This window comes from Zea mays, chromosome 6 (assembly GCF_902167145.1).
Source record: "Zea mays cultivar B73 chromosome 6, Zm-B73-REFERENCE-NAM-5.0, whole genome shotgun sequence".
Lineage (NCBI taxonomy): Eukaryota > Viridiplantae > Streptophyta > Magnoliopsida > Poales > Poaceae > Zea > Zea mays.
Window position 1 is genome coordinate 129,143,588 of NC_050101.1, and position 21,637 is coordinate 129,165,224.

The following is a 21,637-nucleotide window of genomic DNA, read 5'->3' on the forward strand; positions in this document are numbered from 1 at the left end:
TTGATAAGGGTCTTGAGCCTGTTGTATGTTTGAGTTGGCTCCTCGCCCCTTATCATCGCGAACCGTCCAAGCTCGCCCTCCACCAACTCCATTTTGGTGAGCAAGGTAGCGTCATTTCCCTCATGAGAGATCTTGAGGGTATCCCAGATTTGCTTGGCGTTATCCAAGCCACTCACTTTATTATATTCATCCCTGCACAATGAGGCTAGAAGAACAGTAGTAGCTTGTGCATTCTTATGGATTTGCTCATTAATGAATATAGGACTATCCGAACTATTAAAGTGCATTCCACTATCTACAATCTCCCATATGCTAGGATGGAGAGAGAATAGGTGACTACGCATTTTGTGGCTCCAAAATCCGTAGTCCTCTCCATCAAAGTGTGGGGGCTTGCCGAGTGGAATGGAAAGCAAATGTGAATTTGAACTTTGCGGAATACGAGAGTAGTCAAAAGAAAAGTTAGAATTAACCGGTTTCCTTTGCTCGTAGTCGTTGTGGTCGTTGTCCTTTTGGGAAGATGTAGACTCATCACTGTCGTCGTAGTAGACGATCTCCTTGATGCGCCTCGTCTTCTTCTTCTTCCCTTCCTTTCGTCTATGACCCGAGCCGGAGTCGGTAGGCTTGTCATCTTTGGGCTCATTGACGAAGGACTCCTTCTCCTTATCGTTGATCACGATTCCTTTCCCCTTAGGATCCATCTCTTCGGGCGGTTAGTCCTTTTCTTGAAGAGAATGGCTCTAATACCAATTGAGAGCACCTAGAGGGGGGGGGGGTGAATAGGTGATCCTGTAAAAACTTAAACTTATAGCCACAAAACTTGATTAGGCGTTAGCACAGTTTATGCCAAGTGGCTAGAGAGGAGTCAAAACACAATAACCACAAGAATCCAATCACAGAGATGACACAGTGGTTATCCCGTGGTTCGGCCAAGTACAAAACTTGCCTACCCCACGTTGTGGCGTCCCAACGGACGAGAGTTGCACTCAACTCCTCTCAAGTGATCCAATGATCAACTTGAATACCACGGTGTTCTTGCTTTTCTTTTCTCAATCCCGTTTGCGAGGAATCTCCACAACTTGGAGCCTCTCGCCCTTACAAAAGATGTTCACAGAGAATCACAGAGCAAGGGAGGGATTAGCAACTCACACACGACACAAAGATCACAGCGAATACGCACACACAAGACCCAGACTTGAGCTCAAAAGACTAGCACACTAGAACGGAGCTCAAATCACTAGAATGTCGAACAAGTGCGCGAGATTGATGTGTGAGTGATCAAGAGTGCTCAAGGAATGCTTGGTGTTCTTCTCCATGCGCCTAGGGGTCCCTTTTATAGCCCCAAGGCAGCTAGGAGCCGTTGAGAACACATCTGGAAGGCTATCCTTGCCTTCTGTCGTTGGGCGCACCGGACAGTCCGGTGCACACCGGACAGTGTCCGGTGCCCGATTCCTTTCCTTAAATGGCGAAGCCGACCGTTGCAGATGCGGGAGCCGTTGGCGCACCGGACATGTCCGGTGCACACCGGACAGTCCGGTGCCCCCTTCCGACCGTTGGCTCGGCCACGTGTCCTGCGCTGATCGCGCGGCCGACCGTTGGCCCTGGCCGACCGTTGGCTCACCGGACAGTCCGGTGCACACCGGACAGTCCGGTGAATTTTAGCCGTACGCCGTCAGCAAATTCCCGAGAGCGGGGTCTTCAGGTCGAGGCAGCCTGGCGCACCGGACACTGTCCGGTGCACCACCGGACAGTCCGGTGCCCCAGACCGAAACAGCCTGTTGGCTGTACACAGTTAACATTCTCCTTTTCTTCTTCTATCTGTTTCTAACACTTAGACAAATATATTAGTACTCAAAACCAATGTACTAAGACTTAGAATCATACCTTTGCTCTAGATTTGCACTTTGTTCATCCATGGGCGTTGATTCACATTTAAACACTTGTGTTGACACTCAATCACCAAAATACTTAGAAATGGCCCAAGGGCACATTTCCCTTTCATGCTCGGCGACATCCCTCGGTATGCCGGGCATGTCCGAGGGACTCCACGCAAAGACGTCGGCGTTTGCGCGGATAAAGTCGACGAGCACTGCTTCCTATTTGGGGTCGAGCCCGGAACCGATCCGGATCTGCTTGGAGGTGTCGCCACTGGGGTCGAGGGGGACGGTCTTAGCCGTCTCCACTGGCTCGAAGTTGCCGGCATGTCGCTTCACGTCCGGCACCTCTTTGGAGAGGTTCTCCAGGTCGGCGATGAGGGCCTCGGACTCGGCGAGGGCCTCGGCGTACTCCACGCACTCCACGTCGCATTCGAACGCGTGTTTGTACGTGGGGCCGACGGTGATGACCCTGTTGGGGCCCGGCATCTTGAGCTTCAGGTAGGTGTAGTTGGGGACGGCCATGAACTTCGCGTAGCATGGCCTCCCCAGCACCGCGTGGTAGGTTCCTCGGAACCCGACCACCTCGAACGTCAAAATCTCCCTTCGGAAGTTGGAGGGCGTTCCGAAGCAGACGGGAAGGTCGAGCCGTCCGAGGGGCTGGACGCGCTTCCCAGGAATGATCCCGTGGAAGGGCGCAGCGCCTGCTCGGACGGAGGACAGATCGACGCGCAGGAGCCTGAGGGTCTCGGCGTAGATAATGTTGAGGCAGCTGCCCCCATCCATCAGGACCTTGGTGAGTCTGACGTCGCCGACGACGGGGTCGACGACGAGCGGATATTTCCCCGGGCTCGGCACGTGGTCGGGGTGGTCAGCTTGGTCGAAGGTGATGGGCTTGTCGGACCAGTCCAGGTAGACTGGCGCCGCCACCTTCACCGAGCAGACCTCCCGGCGCTCTTGCTTGCGATGCCGAGCCGAGGCATTCGCCGCATGCCCTCCGTAGATCATGAAGCACTCGCGGACCTCGGGGAACTCTCCTGCTTGGTGATCTTCCTTTTTGTCGTCGTCGCAGGCCCTGCCACCCTCTGCAGGTGGCCCGACCTTGTGGAAGTGGCGCCGAAGCATGACGCACTCCTCGAGGGTGTGCTTGACGGGCCCCTGATGGTAGGGGCACGGCTCCTTGAGCATCTTGTCGAAGAGGTTAGCACCTCCGGGGGGCTTCCGAGGGTTCTTGACTCGGCGGCGGTGACAAGGTCCGCGTCGGCGGCGTCGCGTTTCGCTTGCGACTTCTTCTTGCCTTTCTTCTTGGCGCCGCGCGGAGTAGACGCCTCGGGGGCCTCTTCCGACGGGCGGCCCTGGGGCTGCTTGTCCTTTCGGAAGATGGCCTCGACCGCCTCCTGGCCAGAGGCGAACTTGGTGGCGATGTCCATCAGCTCGCTCGCCCTGGTGGGGGTCTTGCGACCCAACTTGCTCACCAGGTCGCGGCAGGTGGTGCCGGCAAGGAACGCGCCGATGACATCTGAGTCGGTGATGTTGGGCAGCTCGGTGCGCTGCTTCGAGAATCGCCGGATGTAGTCCCGAAGAGACTCTCCCGGCTGTTGTCGGCAGCTTCGAAGGTCCCAGGAATTCCCGGGGCGCACGTACGTGCCCTGGAAATTGCCGGCGAAGGCTTGGACCAAATCATCCCAGTTGGAGATCTGCCCCGGAGGCAGGTGCTCCAACCAGGCGCGAGCAGTGTCGGAGAGGAACAGGGGGAGGTTGCGGATGATGAGGTTGTCGTCGTCCGTTCCACCTAGTTGGCAGGCCAGGCGGTAGTCTGCGAGCCACAGTTCCGGTCTCGTTTCCCCCGAGTACTTTGTGATAGTAGTCGGGGGTCGGAACCGGGCCGGGAACGGCGCCCATCGGATGGCCCGACTGAAGGCCTGCGGACCGGGTGGTTCGGGCGAGGGACTCCGATCCTCCCCGCTGTTGTAGCGTCCCCCACGCCTGGGGTGGTAGCCTCGGCGCACCCTTTCGTCGAGGTGAGCCCGACGGTCGCGACGATGGTGCTCGTTGCCGAGGTGGCCCGGGGCCGCAGGCGCGGTGTTGCGCGTGCGCCCGGTGTAGACCGAGGCTTCCCGCATGAATCAGGAAGTCGCGGCATGAGGTTTTGAGGGGTATCCCTGCCTTCGGGAGGCAGAGCTCTCGGCCCGTCGGGCCGCAGCGCCTTCCAGAAGATTCTTGAGCTCTCCCTAGATTCGCCGACCCTCGGTGGTTGATGGCTCCGGCATCGCGCGGAGGAGCATCGCCGCGGCTGCCAGGTTCTGACCGACCTCGCTGGATGCGGGTGGCGGCCTGACCCTGACGTCGTTGGCGACGCGGTGCTGGAAACCCTGGGGCAGGTGATGTATTTCTCCGGCCGGGGGCTGGCCCGCCCATACCTGCCCGACGTCCCGGCGGATCGACTCGAGCGCTCCTGCTCCCTCGTCGAGCCTGGCCTGCGCCCCGCGGACTTGCTCGAGCTGTGGGTCGTGACCCCCCGCCGGGACGGGGACCACAGCTAGCTCCCGCGGGATGTCGGCGCGAGGCACCGGCCTAGGGAGATCACCGTCCTCCGGCATGCCGAGGTGGTTGCCTTTGGAGGGATCCCCTAGCTCGACGTGGAAACATTCGCGGCTCGGGCCGCAGTCCTCGTCGTCAAGGCTGCGGCTACCGTCGGAACAGTCGGAGAGGCAGTAGTCACATGCGGTCATAAAGTCCCGCATGGCACTGGGGTTGCCAAATCCAGAGAAATCCCGACACAAGCTGGGATCATCATCTTCCTCGGACCCAGAGGGTCTGTAGGTCGAGACGTCCGTCAATCGGTCCCAAGGCGACCACATACGAAACCCCAGAGGGGTTGCACTCGCCTCAACGAGAGCGCCCGCCAAAGCGAGGTCGCTAGGCGGGTTGAGGCCGAGTCAAAATGACGTAGGATGGGAATCAGTCAGTACCTTTTGGTCGACGAGGAGCGACATAGTCACGTCGGGGACTGATTGCGCCGTCGTCTTAGGTACGAGAGCGACGTCCTGCAGGCCCTCCGCGAGCGCGCTGGCGTCGTCCACTTGCTCGGGATTGGCGTGTCGCGGGGGGACGGCTCTCGCCTTCGTCTCAGACACGAAGTCGACGCCCGACGCGCCCCCCGTTGGGGCGCTGGGGACGTCGATTCGCTCGACAGCCAACGAAGTGCGGCCTCCCGCTTGGCCTTGGTTGCCCCGCCTCCTCCTCCGTTGGCGGGGGAGAGGACGGGGCGAGCTCGAATGTCGTTCTTCCACCATGCGGGGAAGATGTCGTCGATTCCGTCGCCGGCGGGCGGGTTGTCGGCCGCCATTGTCGTCGTCGCGCGGCGGTGGAAGGAGTATCATGTCGTAGCTGCCGTCGAGGGAGATGAACTCAAGACTCCCGAAACGGAGCACCGTCCCGGGTTGGAGAGGTTGTTGGAGACTGCCCATCTGGAGCTTGACGGGAAACTGCTCGTCAACACGCAGCAGGCCCCTACCTGGCGCGCCAACTGTCGGCGTCTCGAGACCGGGGGGTCCCTCAGGCCGACGAGTGAGTGTGCCGCGTGCCCTAGCCCAGATGGGTCGAGCGCGTGGGCGAGCGCGAAGGGGGGAAGCGAGGTGGCCGGAGACGGGCGTGAGAGAGGTGGAAATCCCGCGGCCTTCATGTTCGTCCCGCGCCCAGGTCGGGTGCGCTTGCAGTAGGGGGTTACAAGCGTCCACGCGGGTGAGGGAAGCGAGCGGCCCCAAGAGAGCGCCTGCCCCGTCCTCGTCCCCGCGCGGCCAACCTTCTCTAAGAAGGCCCTGGTCCTTCCTTTTATAGGCGTAAGGAGAGGATCCAGGTGTACAATGGGGGTGTAGCAGAGTGCTACGTGTCTAGCGGGGGAGAGCTAGCGCCCTAAGTACATGCCAATGTGGCAGCCGGAGAGATCTTGGCACCCTGCTGGTGTGATGTCGTGGTTGTCGGAGGAGCGACGGAGCCTGGCGGAGGGACAGCTGTCGGAGCGGTTGAGTCCTTGCTGACGTCCCCCTGCTTCCGTAAGGGAGCTGAGAGCCGTCGTCGTCACAGGGCTAGCGGGGCGCCATCATTGCCTATCTGGTGGAGACAGCCAGATGGGACTCCGGTCTTGTTCTCTGCGGCCCGAGTCGGCTCGGGGTAGGGTGATGATGGCGCTTCCTGTTGACGTGGCGGGCCTGTGCCCTAGGTCGAGCGACGTGGAGGCTCCTCTGAAGCCGGGGTCGAATCTGTCTTCCATGGCCGAGGCCGAGCCCGAGCTCCTAGGTCGGGCGAGGCGGAGGTCGTTCGGCAGAGGCCAGGGCGGAGTCCGAGCCCTGGGGTCGGGCGAAGCGGAGTTCGTCGTCTTCTGGGGCTGAGCCCGAGTCCGAGCCCTGGGTCGGGCGGAGCGGAGTTCGCCGTCTTCCGAGGCCTTAGCCTGAGTCCGAGCCCTGGGTCGGGCGGAGCGGAGTTCGCCGTTTTCCGGGGCCTTAGCCCGTGTCCGAGCCCTGGGTCGGGCGGAGCGGAGTTCGCCGTCTTCCGGGGCTTAGCCCGAGTCCGAGCCCTGAGTCGGGCGGAGCTTCCTATGGCGCCTTTGGCAAGGCCTGGCTTCTTGTCAGCATCACTCTGTCAAGTGGCGCTGCAGTCGGAGTGGCGCAGGCGGCGCTGTCCTTCTGTCAGACCAGTCAGTGGAGCGGCGAAGTGACGGCGGTCACTTCGGCTCTGCCGGAGGGCGCGTGTCAGGATAAAGGTGTCAGGCCACCTTTGCGTTAAATGCTCCTGCGATTTGGTCGGTCGGTGCGGCGATTTAGTCAGGGTTGCTTCTTAGCGAAGGCAAGACCTCGGGCGAGCCGGAGATGTGTCCGCCGTTAAAAAGGGGGGCCTCGGGCGAGACGGAAACCTCTCGGGGTCGGCTGCCCTTGCCCGAGGCTAGGCTCGGGCGAGGCGTGATCGAGTCGCTCGTATGGACCGATCCCTGACTTAATCGCACCCATCAGGCCTCTGCAGCTTTATGCTGATGGGGGTTACCAGCTGAGAATTAGGCGTCTTGAGGGTACCCCTAATTATGGTCCCTGACAATAAGATAGAAAGCACTTTTAGAGGATACGAGACCTACTCTTTATTTTAATGGCTTATTTGAACACATGATTATCAAAACACAGCAATATGAAAAAACATATTATTAGAATACCCATGCTACTGGAATCCCACATGAATTTTTAACATATGAAAGCCACAAAACATGTATTTAGATCATGCAGTAAAAATATAGGAATGCAAAAAATATAGGAATGCAGGATACAAAGGAAAGAAATCATGAGGTTGGACCTTATATTTTTTCCTCCAAAATTATTATAGCGAATGCCATTCACAGGAAATTTTAAAAAGTTGATATGATTCAATCTTTTGTTTCAAAGGTCCTTATAGAAAAACTTTCCATAGGAATTAAGGGTATGTTTAATTGCATGCCTAAGGTGCCATAAATTGGCACACATTTTTTTGCCACACTTGCTTAAGGTTAGACACTTAAATTCTGCGCCACATTATGTCATGTTTAAGGGAAGCTTGCAACACTTTTATCAGTCATTGATAAGTGAGACCTATGCAATATGAGAAAAAATCATGCCATAACTGTGAGTACAAATCAAACACACGCATAACTCGATCAAACCTGTCTAACCTTAGGCGTGACAAACTGTGACAAGTGAGACAACAAACCAAACATGTCTTATTTTTTAAATTTCTTTATTTTCCTCAATTCGGTAACTCTTTCATCTTATTCCATATTTTATCTTCTATTTTAAACTTTAAATAATACTATATATAATACTACCTCTATTCATAAATATTTGAGGGTTGATAGTATATTTTGAACTAGAGAACGTCAATTAAAAAAACCGAGGGAGCACAAAATAGTGCCTAAAACCGGCCCAATAACAGTTTTTTTCGCAACGCCCCGGTATCAGTTTTAAGCCCATACACAAGCCGAATACCACACGGAACCGGGAGAGAGTGCATCAGCACTGCAGGGGTCTACTGAGGCACTCCAAGTGGGGAAATGGCGGAGGCGACGAATTCGAGCTTGGGCACGTAGGCGTCGCTCCTGCCATCGCCGCAGCGGTCACTGGACTCTCACGCCGCCGCCGCCGCCGCCGGAGACCATTAGTTCTCCTGCGCGGCGGCTCCGCGGCTCCCGCCCTCTCCCTTACCTTCTTCCCGCTAGGGTTTTCTCCGATCCCCAATCACTGTAAGTCGCCGCGGCTTCCCTGGGTGTTCCTCTCTTATGTGGTGCTAGTCTAAGTTGTAGGTTTGGTCTCCTTGTACCAAGATTTGGGAATTGTTGTCACAATCAGTGTGGTTCTGTTTTCCAGATAGAGATAGGGTTACTACCTCGGTAGGCTAATTTTAGGGCGTGAAATATACAGGGATATTTTTTTGAGGCCTCGTTGCTACGTCCAGCTTCTTAGTGGCTTTGAACACAACGTGTGCGAGTTGGTCGAGCATATCGACGTTTAGGGGTTGTTTGGATCTTGAAATGATGCAAAGAAAGATATTTTTAAGTAAGACTGACCACCTATGACAATGATTGCTTAGGTTAGGATAGGGCTTGGATACGAAAACCAGCTCTGAAACCCAGAGAATAGGTTTATGTAAATGCTACCTACTTATACATATTTTACATATGATCAGTTTTATCTAAACAACAGTTAGCTGAATGCTTTCCTAAGCGAAGTTGATTGTATTTTTAATCAGTGGAGGTCAATCCAAACTTTGTTTGGCGGTATTGCAGTATGTATGCTGTTTTATCCACAAAAACCCATAACTAAAGTGGACCATGTGCTGCGTGAGGAATGTGCAAAACCTAGGTCTCTGTTTTTGCTTAGTAAACCTGCTACTGGTTCAGGCATAGATTGCATACACTAAAGTAGTCCTGAAACATCATGCCATTGTCTCTGCACCTCTACACCATTTTATATTTCTTAAAGTCTACCACATTTGTTAGTTCAACATGAACCACAGTCTGCACTGAATACTTATTTTTGTTGCATTTTTTAATGACCTGCTATGATGACAGGCTGGTTCACAAATGGCTTCATCTCAGCATGTTGAGATGGAGGCTGCGAAACTTCTACATAAACTTATCCAGGAGTCGAAGGATGAGCCTGCTAAACTAGCAACAAAACTTTACGTGGTATGCAGCTCAACCGATAATACAAAAGGGCGTGGAAAGTAAAAATCTCTACCAACTTGCTTCTTATTTAATGTTCGATGTTCCAGATATGTCAGCATATGAAACTAAGTGGAAAGGAGCAATCACTGCCATATCAAGTCATATCAAGGTGGATATTTACTTTGCTACTTTTAGAAATGAGAAAATGACTAAAAAATTTCTTAGTGTTCTTCAGTTTCTTCTTACGGAGTCTCTAAATGGCCTGGAACTTGACTTATTCTTTTTGGTTTCTTTGATTTAATAGCCATACTGTTCTTACCTTGGAGTTGCAAAAAAAAATGAATGAGGTGGTGGATGTGCCCTAATAAAGGAGAAAAGAAATACAAAATAAAGTAAAATCTGTTAATTGCTAAAACTACGAATAATCAGACACAGGCAGAATGGTACATAACTTAACTGAGGAACCATTTATCATATTTTACTGAAACAAGTTTTTTTCTGGTGCTATAGGACTGACTAACCAGTCAATTTGGGAGTTCAAAGTTGGAGCAAACATAAGGGACGCCGGAAACATGGGTCCTATAACATAACAAATCTGCTTTTTTTATTAAAAAAACATAGCCACCTTAACCTGCTGGGAAGGGGGCTATGCAGCATGGATACAGATACACAGATACATCATTTTTCGAAAAAACCTAATACTTGGATACGTTTTATATTTAAAGTTAAATTAACAATAGTGCATATAAAAAATCTAAGTTACAGCAGCAAATTAACAAGAAAGCCCAATAGAATCCACAAGTCAAGGTTTGGGCATATGGATAACTGTTTTTCATGCACTCCTATTCAAGGTTACTCCCTCCATCCCATAATATAAGACGTAACAACTTTTTTGTTCCCGTCCCATAATATAAGGCATGCTCTCTCTAGACACACGTACATCGATGTAGTAGTAGTACTAGTGTTTATAGAGAGAATTAAATTCATTTCTTGGTTTTGAACCTGAGGTGGTTACGCCTTATATACTGGGACGGAGGGAGTAAATCTTTAGATATATTCCATCCTTTCAAGTCTCCTTTAACTGTTCCATCCCATGTCAACTTCGGTCTTCCTCTTTCTGTCTTCTCATTGCTATCGTGCTTTAGGATTCCACTATGTACTAGCGCCTCTGGAGGTCTTCGTTGGACATGTTCAAACCACCCAACCTATGTTTGACAAACTTTTCTCCAATTGGTGTCATTGTTTTCAAGTCGGACGATTTGCTGGTCGTTCTGGCTGATCGACCTGGGCGATTAATCGTGATTGGTCCAAACCGACTTGGACAATTAATCGCGATTAATCACGATTAATTGGACGACTTGAAAAGAAGGGCGGGCCTGGTGCAGCGGTAGAGCCTACCGTCTGTAACCGGAAGGTCCCGGGTTCGAGCCCCAGCCTCTGCATATTATGCGGGTAAGGCTTGGCGCTTAAAGCCCTTCCCCAGACCCCGCACAGTGCGGGAAGCCTACGACACTGGGTACGCCCCTTTTTTTAATTGGACGACTTGAAAACAGTGGTTGGTGTTACGCCTAGCCTATCACATATATCATCATTCTGGACTCGATCCCTTCTTGTATGTGCACAAATCCAACACAACATACACATTTTAGCAACATTTACCAGCTGAACATGTTGTCTTTTTTTTGTAGGCCAACATTCTACACCATACGTCATAGTGGGTCTAACCGCCATCCTATAAAACTTGTCTTTTAGCTTATGTGGTACCGTCTTGTCATATAGGACGCCAGATGTTTGATGCCACTTCATCCATCCTGCTTTGATTCTATGTCTAACATCTTCATCAATATCCCCGTCTCTTTGTAGCATTTATTCTAAATACCTAAAGGTGTTCTTCCTAGGCACTACTTGACCATCCAAACGAACATATATTATGTTTTAGTTCTCCTAAGTCTAAAACTTTTGGATTCTAGAGTCTCCCACCACAAGTCCACAACTCTAGTTTTCTATTTACTCTTGCCTGACTTTCATCGATTAGCACTACATCGTTCACAAGAAGCATACACCAAGGGATATCGACTTATATGTTTCTTGTGACCTTATTCATCACCAAGGCATATCGGTTACATATCCGATACGGTATATGGCTCCTACTTGATGTATTGTGGTATTGTAAGAAGGGGGAAGAAGAAAAGGCTGCCACAGTGCAAAAACGGTTCATCCTTGTGGCTTATGCAGATTCTGGGTGAGATGCTGATTGAATTTGGATATTGGGGAGGGTTTTGGGAAATCAGTTGTCCTTATTGTTTCTTGCTTCTTTTGGGGTTTGAAAATGGATTGTTTGCAAAGGGAGTGGTTCTTTAGGGTTTCCTCCTTTTGGGGCTCAGAATTTGATGGCTTGCAGAGGGAGAGAGTACTGGAGGTTCCCTCATCCCACCACAATGAGTATTGCCTTTCCCACTCGCACATCCACAGCCAAGGGAAAAAATGGCAGGCCCTGTGCAGTGGTGAAGCTGCCTCACTGAGTTACCAGGTCGTTGGTTCAAAGCAGCCTCTTTGCATTTGCGGGGGAAAGCTTGCCTCGGTTTATCCCTTTCCCCGACCTCACTCATGTGGGAGCTTTCGGCACTAGGTCTGCCCTGCCCTAGTACCAAAAGTTGCGACCTGTGTTTGGAGGAACTTCATACTTCGTGCCACTGGAATTAGGTGCTCTATCTAGACGTAATATCTTATTGGGTTCAGATGATTTGCCACTCATGGAGAGCGGTAGGTAACTGTGTAGTGTGTAGGGAGTAGTGATGCTATGGAAATGGATGCAGAACTGAGCACTTGAACGTTGGCAGCACAGTGACAACGTTGTGCCAAAAGACAAGGCTCGGGGGTAAATGTTTGGGTTATAACTTCTTGATTGATTAATTGGTTGACAATGAGTGGACATATAGTCCTCAAACACAGAAAAAGAAAAGGATCCATGATCAAAATTAAGAATCTACAACCTTAACGTAATCTTGATAGACTTCTCAAATTCTAGTAAGGATTCTTTCTCCAATTCAATGAATTCTAATCTGAACTCTAGTCTAACTTGATTCCGAAGTAGAATCATCAGGAACCTGAACTCATGCGTTATGCTGGCGTCTGCAGTACTGCAATTCCCACATGACATCTCCCCTCCCCCGGGAAACTGCAAACTATAGAAACAAATAATCTTGGTTACACTTTTTACATGAATGCTTTAAATGCCAAGTGAAAGGATGCTACATACTTTAGCAGGTTATATAGGGGTGTAACAATGTAGGTTGTTGCTTTTGCCTTCTCCCAATTAAAAATATTTCATACTGTCTCTAAAATTGGCAGGGCTATGGAGACAGTTGTGAACCAACATGGAATTGATATGGATGCATTGCGATCATCACGAATTCCATTTGCTGGTGGTCCTCAGGCAGGGGATTCTAGTGGTGTCATGTCAAAGGACAAGGAGGTCATTGGTAACCAGTCTCCCATGGTCGGAAGTGATGCTTCCCAAAGTAGTGGACAAGCTGGATTATGGCAGCTTCCATCAGGTAAGCAGATTTGAAAAAAGATATTCAATAGTTAACTTTACTTCCTGACACTTCTTTTATGTCATCAGGTTCAACCGATATGATAAGACATGGGGCATCTATTTCAGGTAGGGTACCCACAGGGCCAAATAGGGGAGATTTCTCAGCAGCTGATATTCATCAAGGCTCCATGTCACAAAAAAGCGGTAGATCCTCTGGCATTGAAAGCCCTGCAAGTCTGCAGATGGAGGACACCAGATCTATGAATTCACATGATTCTTTGAAATCCGATGAGAAAACAAGTAAGAAAACCTCTTCCAAGAGAAAAAGGATGGATTCAAAAGGAGCTGGTGATTTGCGTTCAGAAGACAACTCAAAGTCAGATGTTATCTCCACTGGACAGAATACCAGGAAGGGGAAACAGGTTGGTAAGGCTGGTAGACAAGGTCAGCCTTCCATGGGAATTGAGCATGAGCAGCAACCTCATAAACTGCAAGGTGGTACTGGTCAGGTACCACCTATACATGGTGGTGCACCTTTTCTCAGGACTCGCTCAGAAGGTCCTTCTGGGAGGACAATGGACAAGACTAAACCATCAAATCCATTCTCAATGGGTCAAATTCCAAATTTTCCTGAAGGGCTGGCTTCTACTGGTGCTCCAATCGAGTTGCAGAAAAGTATACAGGGTGGAGCAAGTTTATTTAATCCTGGTTTTGGCTGGAACCAAAATCCACAAGTTCAAACCTTGAAGAATTCTCAAGGTTCTATTCATAATTTAGTGAGGTCTGGAGTTACTGTTGAAGGTACTTATACTTAAACAGATATAATAGTCTAAGGTGAGATAAAGTAGTGCAATTACTTATCTTCTTGATGATGAGCTTGCTTATATTTCAGGGAAAGTTAATGTAGGGGCACAAGGAGCTTTTAACTCTGCCTCTGCACCACAGATGGAATTTCCCACAGTTCCTCCATACAACCCCTCTTCCTTCGGAGCTAGCTCACAGTTTCTGGACAAAGGCAAGGAGTTGGTTTCCAGCATTATAAGCACTGAACCTCATTCATCTAAAGTTGCATCTCAGCCTGGGATTTCTCATGTAAGGCCCTTGTTTTAATACTTGGAGATCCTATGTGTGCATGGACTTGCACATTATTTTTGGATATCATTACTATACCTTTTGGATAATATGTTGTCCACTGGAAGTCAGGAGGGTTATGTATTCATTCTCATAATTTGGGATTAAACGGAAATGTATTTGATGCATCATACATGTCTCAATGTATCTCCATGATGATGCCTTAATTGGTTTCCTAGCAAGATTCATCATCTGGCTGGTGTAACCTGCTTCCACCAGCCATCTTGAGAAGCTTTTTGGTTACTCATCTAACATCAGCTCATCTGTTTATTTATAACGGTACTTTCAATAGCTAATGCAATCTTCAAGAGTTCTTATTTGAGGCAAATGTAATGTAACTTTCCAGGGAAGTCCCATGCAAGAAAGGCAAGGTATGATCAGGGTGCCACAGAGAGGCGAGGCATCATTTCAGGAACGCAGGCCATCTTCACTTCCGAGTAGAAGTACTGGGCCAAGTCCAATGTCTCACATTTCTTCCAACACACCATTTAAAGAACAGCAGCTGAAGCAGCTCAGAGCACAGTGCTTAGTATTTCTTGCATTTAGGTCTGCTTTTCTTTTCGTATATCTTCTTCATGTAGTTTTACTGAGTATATCAACGCTTCAGAGCATGGCATCCGAACTTCATTTTCTGGCACCCATGTAAGCTGTTTTTTCTTGTAGGAATAATTTGCAGCCCAGGAAGGTACATCTTGAAATTGCTTTGGGCAGAGGGCCTCCTGCAGAAAGTAAGAACTAAAAAACACATTGTGATCTATTTGATTTTTGTTTTGTCATATCAATGATTGGTTTGTACATGAAAATCAGGTGACAGTGCAGGTCAAAGGGGCAGCGAGGGCAGAGTGTCTGATGCTCTGGGAAAGGAAAATGGTAGCAGTCGGGAGAACTCTGGTGTCTTTTGTAGGCAAACTGATATCTCTAGACTTCCAGCCACATCTGCAGGAAGTATTGCAGAGGATGATTCCTTATCGAAGGATCCAGAAAATGCTACAAAAAAAATCAAGTTAGCTGAACAGGAGAAGTCATTGATGGAAGTAGAAAATGTCCAGCAAGCTTCTGTTATGCAAGGAACTAGTTCTGAAATGCGTTCCCAAGAAACTGCATCTCAAAATCCATATCGACCACAACAGTCATATTATCAAGGAGATACAAGAAGAATCGCCTCGGATATCCATAGGACTGATGCTGAAATTTTGAACCAGAATTTAAGTTGGGGAGGCCAGGGATCTACTGCTTTGGGTGGTACTAGACAGCTTCTGAATCAGGAAACTAAAGAATCACTTGCACCTTCAAAGTCACACCATATGCCTGTTGATGGTTACAACTCCAATATACAAGGAATAGATCGGACTCCAGAGATAGCTGGAGCTGGTAATGATGTTGAAAATTGTAGCCACGTAGCAGATATTGTGCCTGAGCAGGCTGCTGATGAAGGAGATGAGGACCTCTCAGAGCATGAGGATTTATTGTCATCTCCAAAGCACACAATGACGGAAAAATGGATCTTAGATTACCAGAAGAGAATTTACAATGAGAAACAAAAGAGAACATTGGAGCAGCATAAGGTACACAGCAGAATGTCAGCAACATATGAGGAGCTAAAGGTCTCTCTTTCACTTCTCCCTTTGAGAGCCCGAATGAGAAAATTTCATTAGATATGATTTTATATGTTTGTTTATAAATTTCTATTTCACGACAATGTTATTTTAACAATTTCAGAATTATCCTTCTAGACATTATTTTTTCTCGTTATCATATATGTATGCTATACTGTCAGTGCATTTGTGTGTGTTTCTTGTTTACACCTCTGGATTTATATCTTGTCCTCTGTTGCATGGCTATAAGCTATAAACCTTGGTTACAAAATTTAAATTTCCTTGGTCTTCAGGAGAGCGTTAATTCATCCGAAGATCTTTCTGCAAAGACCAAGAGCGTCATTGAATTGAAAAAGCTTCAGCTTCTGCCACTTCAACGTCGTGTACGCAGGTTGGTTGTCGTTGGAGAACCCCCCCAATCATTGTTATTCTTTTGTTAATCTGACTATATGTCTGTTTAACATTTTAACTATGTGATCCCTGTTTCTCTTTTTCTATTCTTTCATGCAGTGAATTTTTGCTGGATTTTTTCAAGCCTAATACATCCGACTTAGAGCGCATAAAATCACTGAAGAAACATAGGCATGGGCGGCGGGTGAAACAGCTTGAAAAAATTGAACAGAAAATGAAGGAAGAAAGGCAAAAGAGAATTCGTGAGAGACAGAAGGAATTCTTTGCTGATATTGAAGCTTACAGGTTGGATAACAATCTCTGTTGCTTTCATCATTTCTTTGAACCATTTGAAGTCATCTCTAAGCGATGTCTTTTGCAGAGAGAAACTCGAGGATAACTTCAAGGTTAAGAGAGAGCGCTTGAAGGGGTTCAATCGATACATAAAAGAATTTCACAAAAGGAAAGAAAGAATTCATCGGGAGAAACTGGATAGGATCCAACGCGAGAAAATCAACCTGCTTAAGAACAATGATGTTGAAGGTTATCTTAGAATGGTCAAGGTGAGTTTTGTCTTGCTTTATTTTGATTTAATGGTATCTTGATCTTAGCCCTTCATTTTTTTCTCGAACACGCAGGAGAGATGCACATCATTATAATAAGAGAGGAAAGGTCCAAAATGGAACGAAATACAACGCCCTGGAGGGCAGAAAAACAAACACTGGACCTGACCACCAAGACCTAACACCCATGCCTCCTCTCCAACAACAAATAAGGCGAAACAAAGCAAAGGAGAGGGCTGGCAGGCCCGACTAGACCCTATTTAAGGCGACAATAAGCCCCAGACTGTCTATATGCTTAGCTCCCGCCTTATCCCAACTGATCAACTCATCTAAAAACAACCTTTTAACCAAGCTAATGGAAGGGTTCACTTCATCAAAAACAGCCTTACTACGAATAAGCCATATGCACCAAGCCCTAAGAATTATGACGCTATTGAAGCCCTTCCTCCTGCACTTGTGCATTTTTTTAAGAGCCTTTCCCCACCACACAGCAAAGGATTGTTCATCATTCTCCGGAGTGAGATCACCTAGCCTTATGGGCGACAAAATATGATGCCAAAATTGTCTGGCAAAACTGTAGGTGCAGAGGATATGCTGGGCTGTTTCTTGCTCTTGATCACATAGGGGACAACACACCTGGTACCGCATTCCTCTCCTTTGGAGCCTGTCAGCAGTCCAACACTTATTCCTTATTGCTAACCAAAGGAAAAACTTGCATTTTGGGGGAGCCCAAGTCTTCCACAATCTTTTCCATGGCTCAAAGGAGATGGAACCCATGAAGAAGGCTCTGTAGCAAGACTTGGATGAGAATTGTCCAGAAGCAGTGTGCATCCATACATGTCTGTCCGCCTCCTGTGAAAGCATTACCACTCCAAGAACATCCCATAACTTCAAATAGCATACCAATCAGCGAAAGATGACTCCCAATATCACTAACCCACTGTCAGTTGTCAAGTGCCTGAGCTACAGTCCTGGTAGAGATGACTCTACGACCAACCATACAGACAACGGCTGGTGCAATATCATGGATAGCATTCCCATTCAACCATTTATCTGACCAAAATAGAGTATTGGTCCCATTTCCTACCACAGATAATACCGACAGATTAAAGAACTGTCTGACCTGCTGCTGTATAGGAAGACTCATCCCATGCCAAGGTCTGGACGGATCAGTTTTTTACAGCCATAACCATTTAGCCTGTAAGGCCCAACTTTTGAATTGTAAATTAGAAACTACAAGCCTGCCAAGTTTTAGAGGCCTTGTAACTATCTCCCATGGAACAAGACAGCTTCCACCGTTTACATTCTCACTTTCTTTCCATAGAAACCCCCTCCGGATTTTATCGATAGGTTTGATCACCCATTTGGGACGCCAATAGCACTCATTCATAAACCGGTGACGGGTACAAATAGCATAAAGAAATGTAACCAACGTTTATTGGAAAAAAGCAACACCAAAGATTTGGGACCAAAAGCGGTTATGGCCATGAGGATATATACAGGAATGGCCGAAAGCACATGCCTCACCAAAGCTGTCATTTAATCTCTACTTATTTTCTGATAAATATTGCTACATTGTAGGATGCAAAATCTGATCGTGTCAAGCAACTATTGCGTGAAACTGAGAAATATCTTCAGAAACTTGGGAACAAATTACAGAGTGCAAAGTCCACAGATGGCCGCTCATCTTTTGTTACTGATAAGAGTGACACTGCAAACGACATTGAAGATGAGAGCTACCAGCCACAGGTTACATAGTTTTCTGGTATATAGATTTCTGATTCTTTCATGTTTGATATTTACTCAAGTGTAATTTCCTCTTCGCAGCATTATCTGGAAAGTAATGAAAAGTACTATCAACTGGCACACAGGTACTTATGAATTGGATGAAATCCATCTTCCTTTGTCAATGGGAAATACAAGCATGTCCTTAGTTTTAGACATCCCCCTATTGTAATGTTCATAATTTGCTAATTAAATTCTTAACCCTTTTCTATTTCTGACATTGTTACTTACTTTTTTCTAGTGTAAAGGAAACTGTAAATGATCAGCCATCTTATCTTCAGGGCGGCAAATTGCGAGAGTAAGCTGCACTAGTCATTCTGCTATTATCTTGTTTCCTTAAATTTTTTGTGTGTGATCAGATATTGTTGTCATTTATTTTTTTGTTGCTGTCATGTATTTGATCATTCATACATTTTTATTGGTTTGCTACTTGCTTGCTATTGTACAGGTACCAAATGAATGGCTTGCGTTGGCTGGTTTCATTGTACAATAATAATTTGAATGGTATTTTAGCAGATGAGATGGGCCTTGGTAAAACAGTACAAGTAAGACCTAGTGCAATATGTTCAACACTTATTTTCATCTGTTTTCTAGATGTTTAAAATAGCACATGAATCCTTATTTGCCTCCCTGCTGTGGTAGGTAATCTCTTTGATATGCTACCTTATGGAAACAAAAAATGACCGTGGGCCTTTTCTCGTGGTTGTACCATCATCTGTTCTTCCTGGATGGGAATCTGAACTCAGCTTCTGGGCACCTAGTATAAATAAAATTGCTTATGCTGGTCCTCCTGAAGAAAGGCGCAGGATGTTCAAGTAAATTTTAACCTTTTCAATTCATCTTGCACTAGTCTATGTGGAGATTTATTCACTTCAGCTATTTTCTTTCAGAGAGATGATTGTTCATCAGAAGTTCAATGTTCTTCTGACAACATATGAGTACTTGATGAACAAGCATGATAGGCCAAAACTAAGCAAAATACAATGGCACTATATAATAATCGATGAAGGGCATCGTATTAAAAATGCTTCTTGTAAACTTAATGCTGATTTGAAGCTTTATCGGAGCTCTCATCGGATATTATTGACAGGAACACCTCTTCAGGTTCTGATGTTTGCATTTGTACTGTTATTCGTTAGTTCACTCTTTGCTTTTCAATAATTTCTGCACCAGCTATTTGCTGATCTAAAATGACCTCTACCCTTCTATATTAGTAATATATTTTTTTTTCTGGAATACGCAGGAGAGCTGCGTATCATTGCATTAATAGAAGAATAGAAAGGGGGATAGAACCCCGGTACAGAACACACACACCACTTAGAGACTAACTAAGGATCACCGACTATCATGGAGGAAACACGACCCACAACGCTGATCTAAGCTAGCAACTCATCAACTTGGAGGAAGGACAAGGCCTTGGCTCCAGTCAAGGACCATAGCACCGCCTCTTCCCTAGCCACTCTAAGGGCTGTGACCAGGCTGGGATTACAACCATCAAAGACGCATCTATTCCTATGCTTCCAAATGGTCCAAGCACCTAGGATCACTAAAGAATTAAAACCTTTTCTCAAAAAATCAGATGCCCGAGAGCTGCTAGACTTCCACCACGACTCAAAGGAATCCTCATGAGCTGGACACAGATCCTGCAGCCCCACTAAACTAAGGAAATGAAACCAGAACTGTTTGGCAAAAACACATTTGACCAGCAAATGATTCATGGTTTCAGCCTCTTGGTCGCACAGGGGCACTGCTCAGGTCGGTCTAGTCCTCTTTTTATAAGCCTGTCAGCAGTCCAGCACCTATTATGTTCCACAAGCCATATAAAGAACTTGCACTTCCCAGGAGCCCAAGATTTCCACACACGTTCTGCTGGTTCAAACTGAACCGAACCAAGGAAGAGAGCTTTATAAGCAGAACTAGTTGTATACTCCCCTGAAGCGCTGAATTTCCATAAGTGGCGATCCCTTATTCCAGGATGGAGCTCAACTGCATCAAGCACTTCACAAAGTTCCAAGAATTCAGCAATGACTCTAACTGAAATTGCCCCATTCACATCGGAGACCCACTGAAAATTAGGGAGCGCATCTTTGACCAACTGTCTGTTGGCAAGACGCGGGGGCACCAAATCAAACACTGCAGGAGCTATGTCCTTAATGGCAACGTATCGTGTGCTCAAACCGGTACCGTACTCATATGCGCATATTAAATCTCGGCCATCTATCTCCCATCCAACGACAGCCGGCAATTTTGCGAAATACTCCTTCCACCTCTCCCCACCTCCCTGTGCAATTTTCGCGAAAACCCCCCTGGACGCTTCAGCTAGCAGGCAGCGTGACGCTTCAGCTAGCAGGCAGCGTGATTCTTCTTCCTTTGCCTATTCTTCTCCCATCCAACGACATCCTCAACATTAAATCAATAATGGTAAAAGAGCAGATTATGAATAAGCACCAGAATTGTATTTTCAGATTACATTTTCAGTGTGCAGAGTTTCACATTACAACCCAGAAAATATAAATAAGCACCAGAACTATCGCATAATCCACAAACTTAAAGATTTCATACAAACTTAAATTGAAAACACATGAAACAATCATCTATTCTGCTGGTGGCTGCTGTCTCGAAATTTTCAGCTTGCGAGGTTTGGGCAGTTCTTTTGTTTTTTTAATTCTTTTACTCCGTCCTTTGGATCGAACATCATTTGGTGGATGTATATCTACTTGAGATGGAATTTGGCATCCAATGAAATCCTCATACTCTTGTTGTTTAGTTTGCACTGTGGTAGGTACAATGGTACCAAGAGAAGCTTCTATGTTCATCACACTTGAAACTAAGAAATCAATTCCTTCCTTTGAACTCTTCGTGTGCTGAATTAAATCTTCAACCTTGTTTCGTACCATGGCTATCTTTTTCCTTTTCTCCGCTTCATTAGCATCTATGGGCTTCTCATCCAATAGGTTGCCCTCCTCGTCATACACACTCTCTCTAAAGAAAAAACAACAAAATCATGGTCATGTCATATAAGAAAAGTATAACAACAAGTTATGTAATATTTTTTACCTCTTGCATCTTTTTTGAAACCTCTTTAGAATATAAGCTTCTGGTAGTACATCTAGCTTTTCACCTCGCAACGCTAAAATGATATGGCGACAAGGAATTCCCATTGTTTCAAATAACTTGCATGAGCAATTTCCAAATATATTTGATGTGCACCAGCGAACCACCCTGTTCTTTACGCACCCGTCATTAATTACCACCATTTTGACACTATCAAAGTGTGTAATGCTTACAACAGAGCATTGATCTCTAGCAGCTTGCACTTCAGTTTGAAACTTTTTAAACACAGTACGTGTGTACAACATACTATTTTGTTTCTCCACGAGCCATGGTGTCCTCAAAAGTTGTGTGGTATGTATACTCATGTGATCCTCCTTTAACTCCTCCTGTCGCTGGCATTCCAAGGCTGTATCAAATCTAAGCCAAAACTCAACAAATGATAATTTGCGATGGATAAAGCGGTTGAAGAATGAATTTGCACTTTCAGATCTCGAGGTGGTCCTAAGGAGCCCTGCAAGAGGTACATC

The 21,637-nt window shown here is 47.2% G+C and overlaps 1 protein-coding gene across 3 annotated transcripts in view; it reads left to right on the top strand.

Annotated features, from left to right (window-relative positions):
- The first annotated feature begins 7,855 nt into the window (after window positions 1-7,855).
- Window positions 7,856-21,637, top strand: part of LOC100383943 (uncharacterized) — a 49,679-nt gene continuing 35,897 nt past the window's right edge. For 2 of the 3 annotated variants that reach the window (XM_008649930.4, XM_035960151.1), the window contains exons 1-18: window positions 7,856-8,130; window positions 8,959-9,075; window positions 9,162-9,223; window positions 12,406-12,611; window positions 12,680-13,393; window positions 13,485-13,684; window positions 14,070-14,269; window positions 14,387-14,451; window positions 14,531-15,327; window positions 15,612-15,709; window positions 15,829-16,014; window positions 16,091-16,271; window positions 17,853-18,020; window positions 18,099-18,142; window positions 18,298-18,354; window positions 18,505-18,601; window positions 18,699-18,871; window positions 18,947-19,160. In XM_008649930.4, coding sequence (XP_008648152.1) covers window positions 8,971-9,075; window positions 9,162-9,223; window positions 12,406-12,611; window positions 12,680-13,393; window positions 13,485-13,684; window positions 14,070-14,269; window positions 14,387-14,451; window positions 14,531-15,327; window positions 15,612-15,709; window positions 15,829-16,014; window positions 16,091-16,271; window positions 17,853-18,020; window positions 18,099-18,142; window positions 18,298-18,354; window positions 18,505-18,601; window positions 18,699-18,871; window positions 18,947-19,160 — 3,567 coding nt within the window. In that variant the 5' untranslated portion in view covers window positions 7,856-8,130; window positions 8,959-8,970. The remainder of the gene's footprint in view (window positions 8,131-8,958; window positions 9,076-9,161; window positions 9,224-12,405; window positions 12,612-12,679; window positions 13,394-13,484; window positions 13,685-14,069; window positions 14,270-14,386; window positions 14,452-14,530; window positions 15,328-15,611; window positions 15,710-15,828; window positions 16,015-16,090; window positions 16,272-17,852; window positions 18,021-18,098; window positions 18,143-18,297; window positions 18,355-18,504; window positions 18,602-18,698; window positions 18,872-18,946; window positions 19,161-21,637) is intronic. The other variant, XM_008649932.4, reaches the window with a different exon arrangement.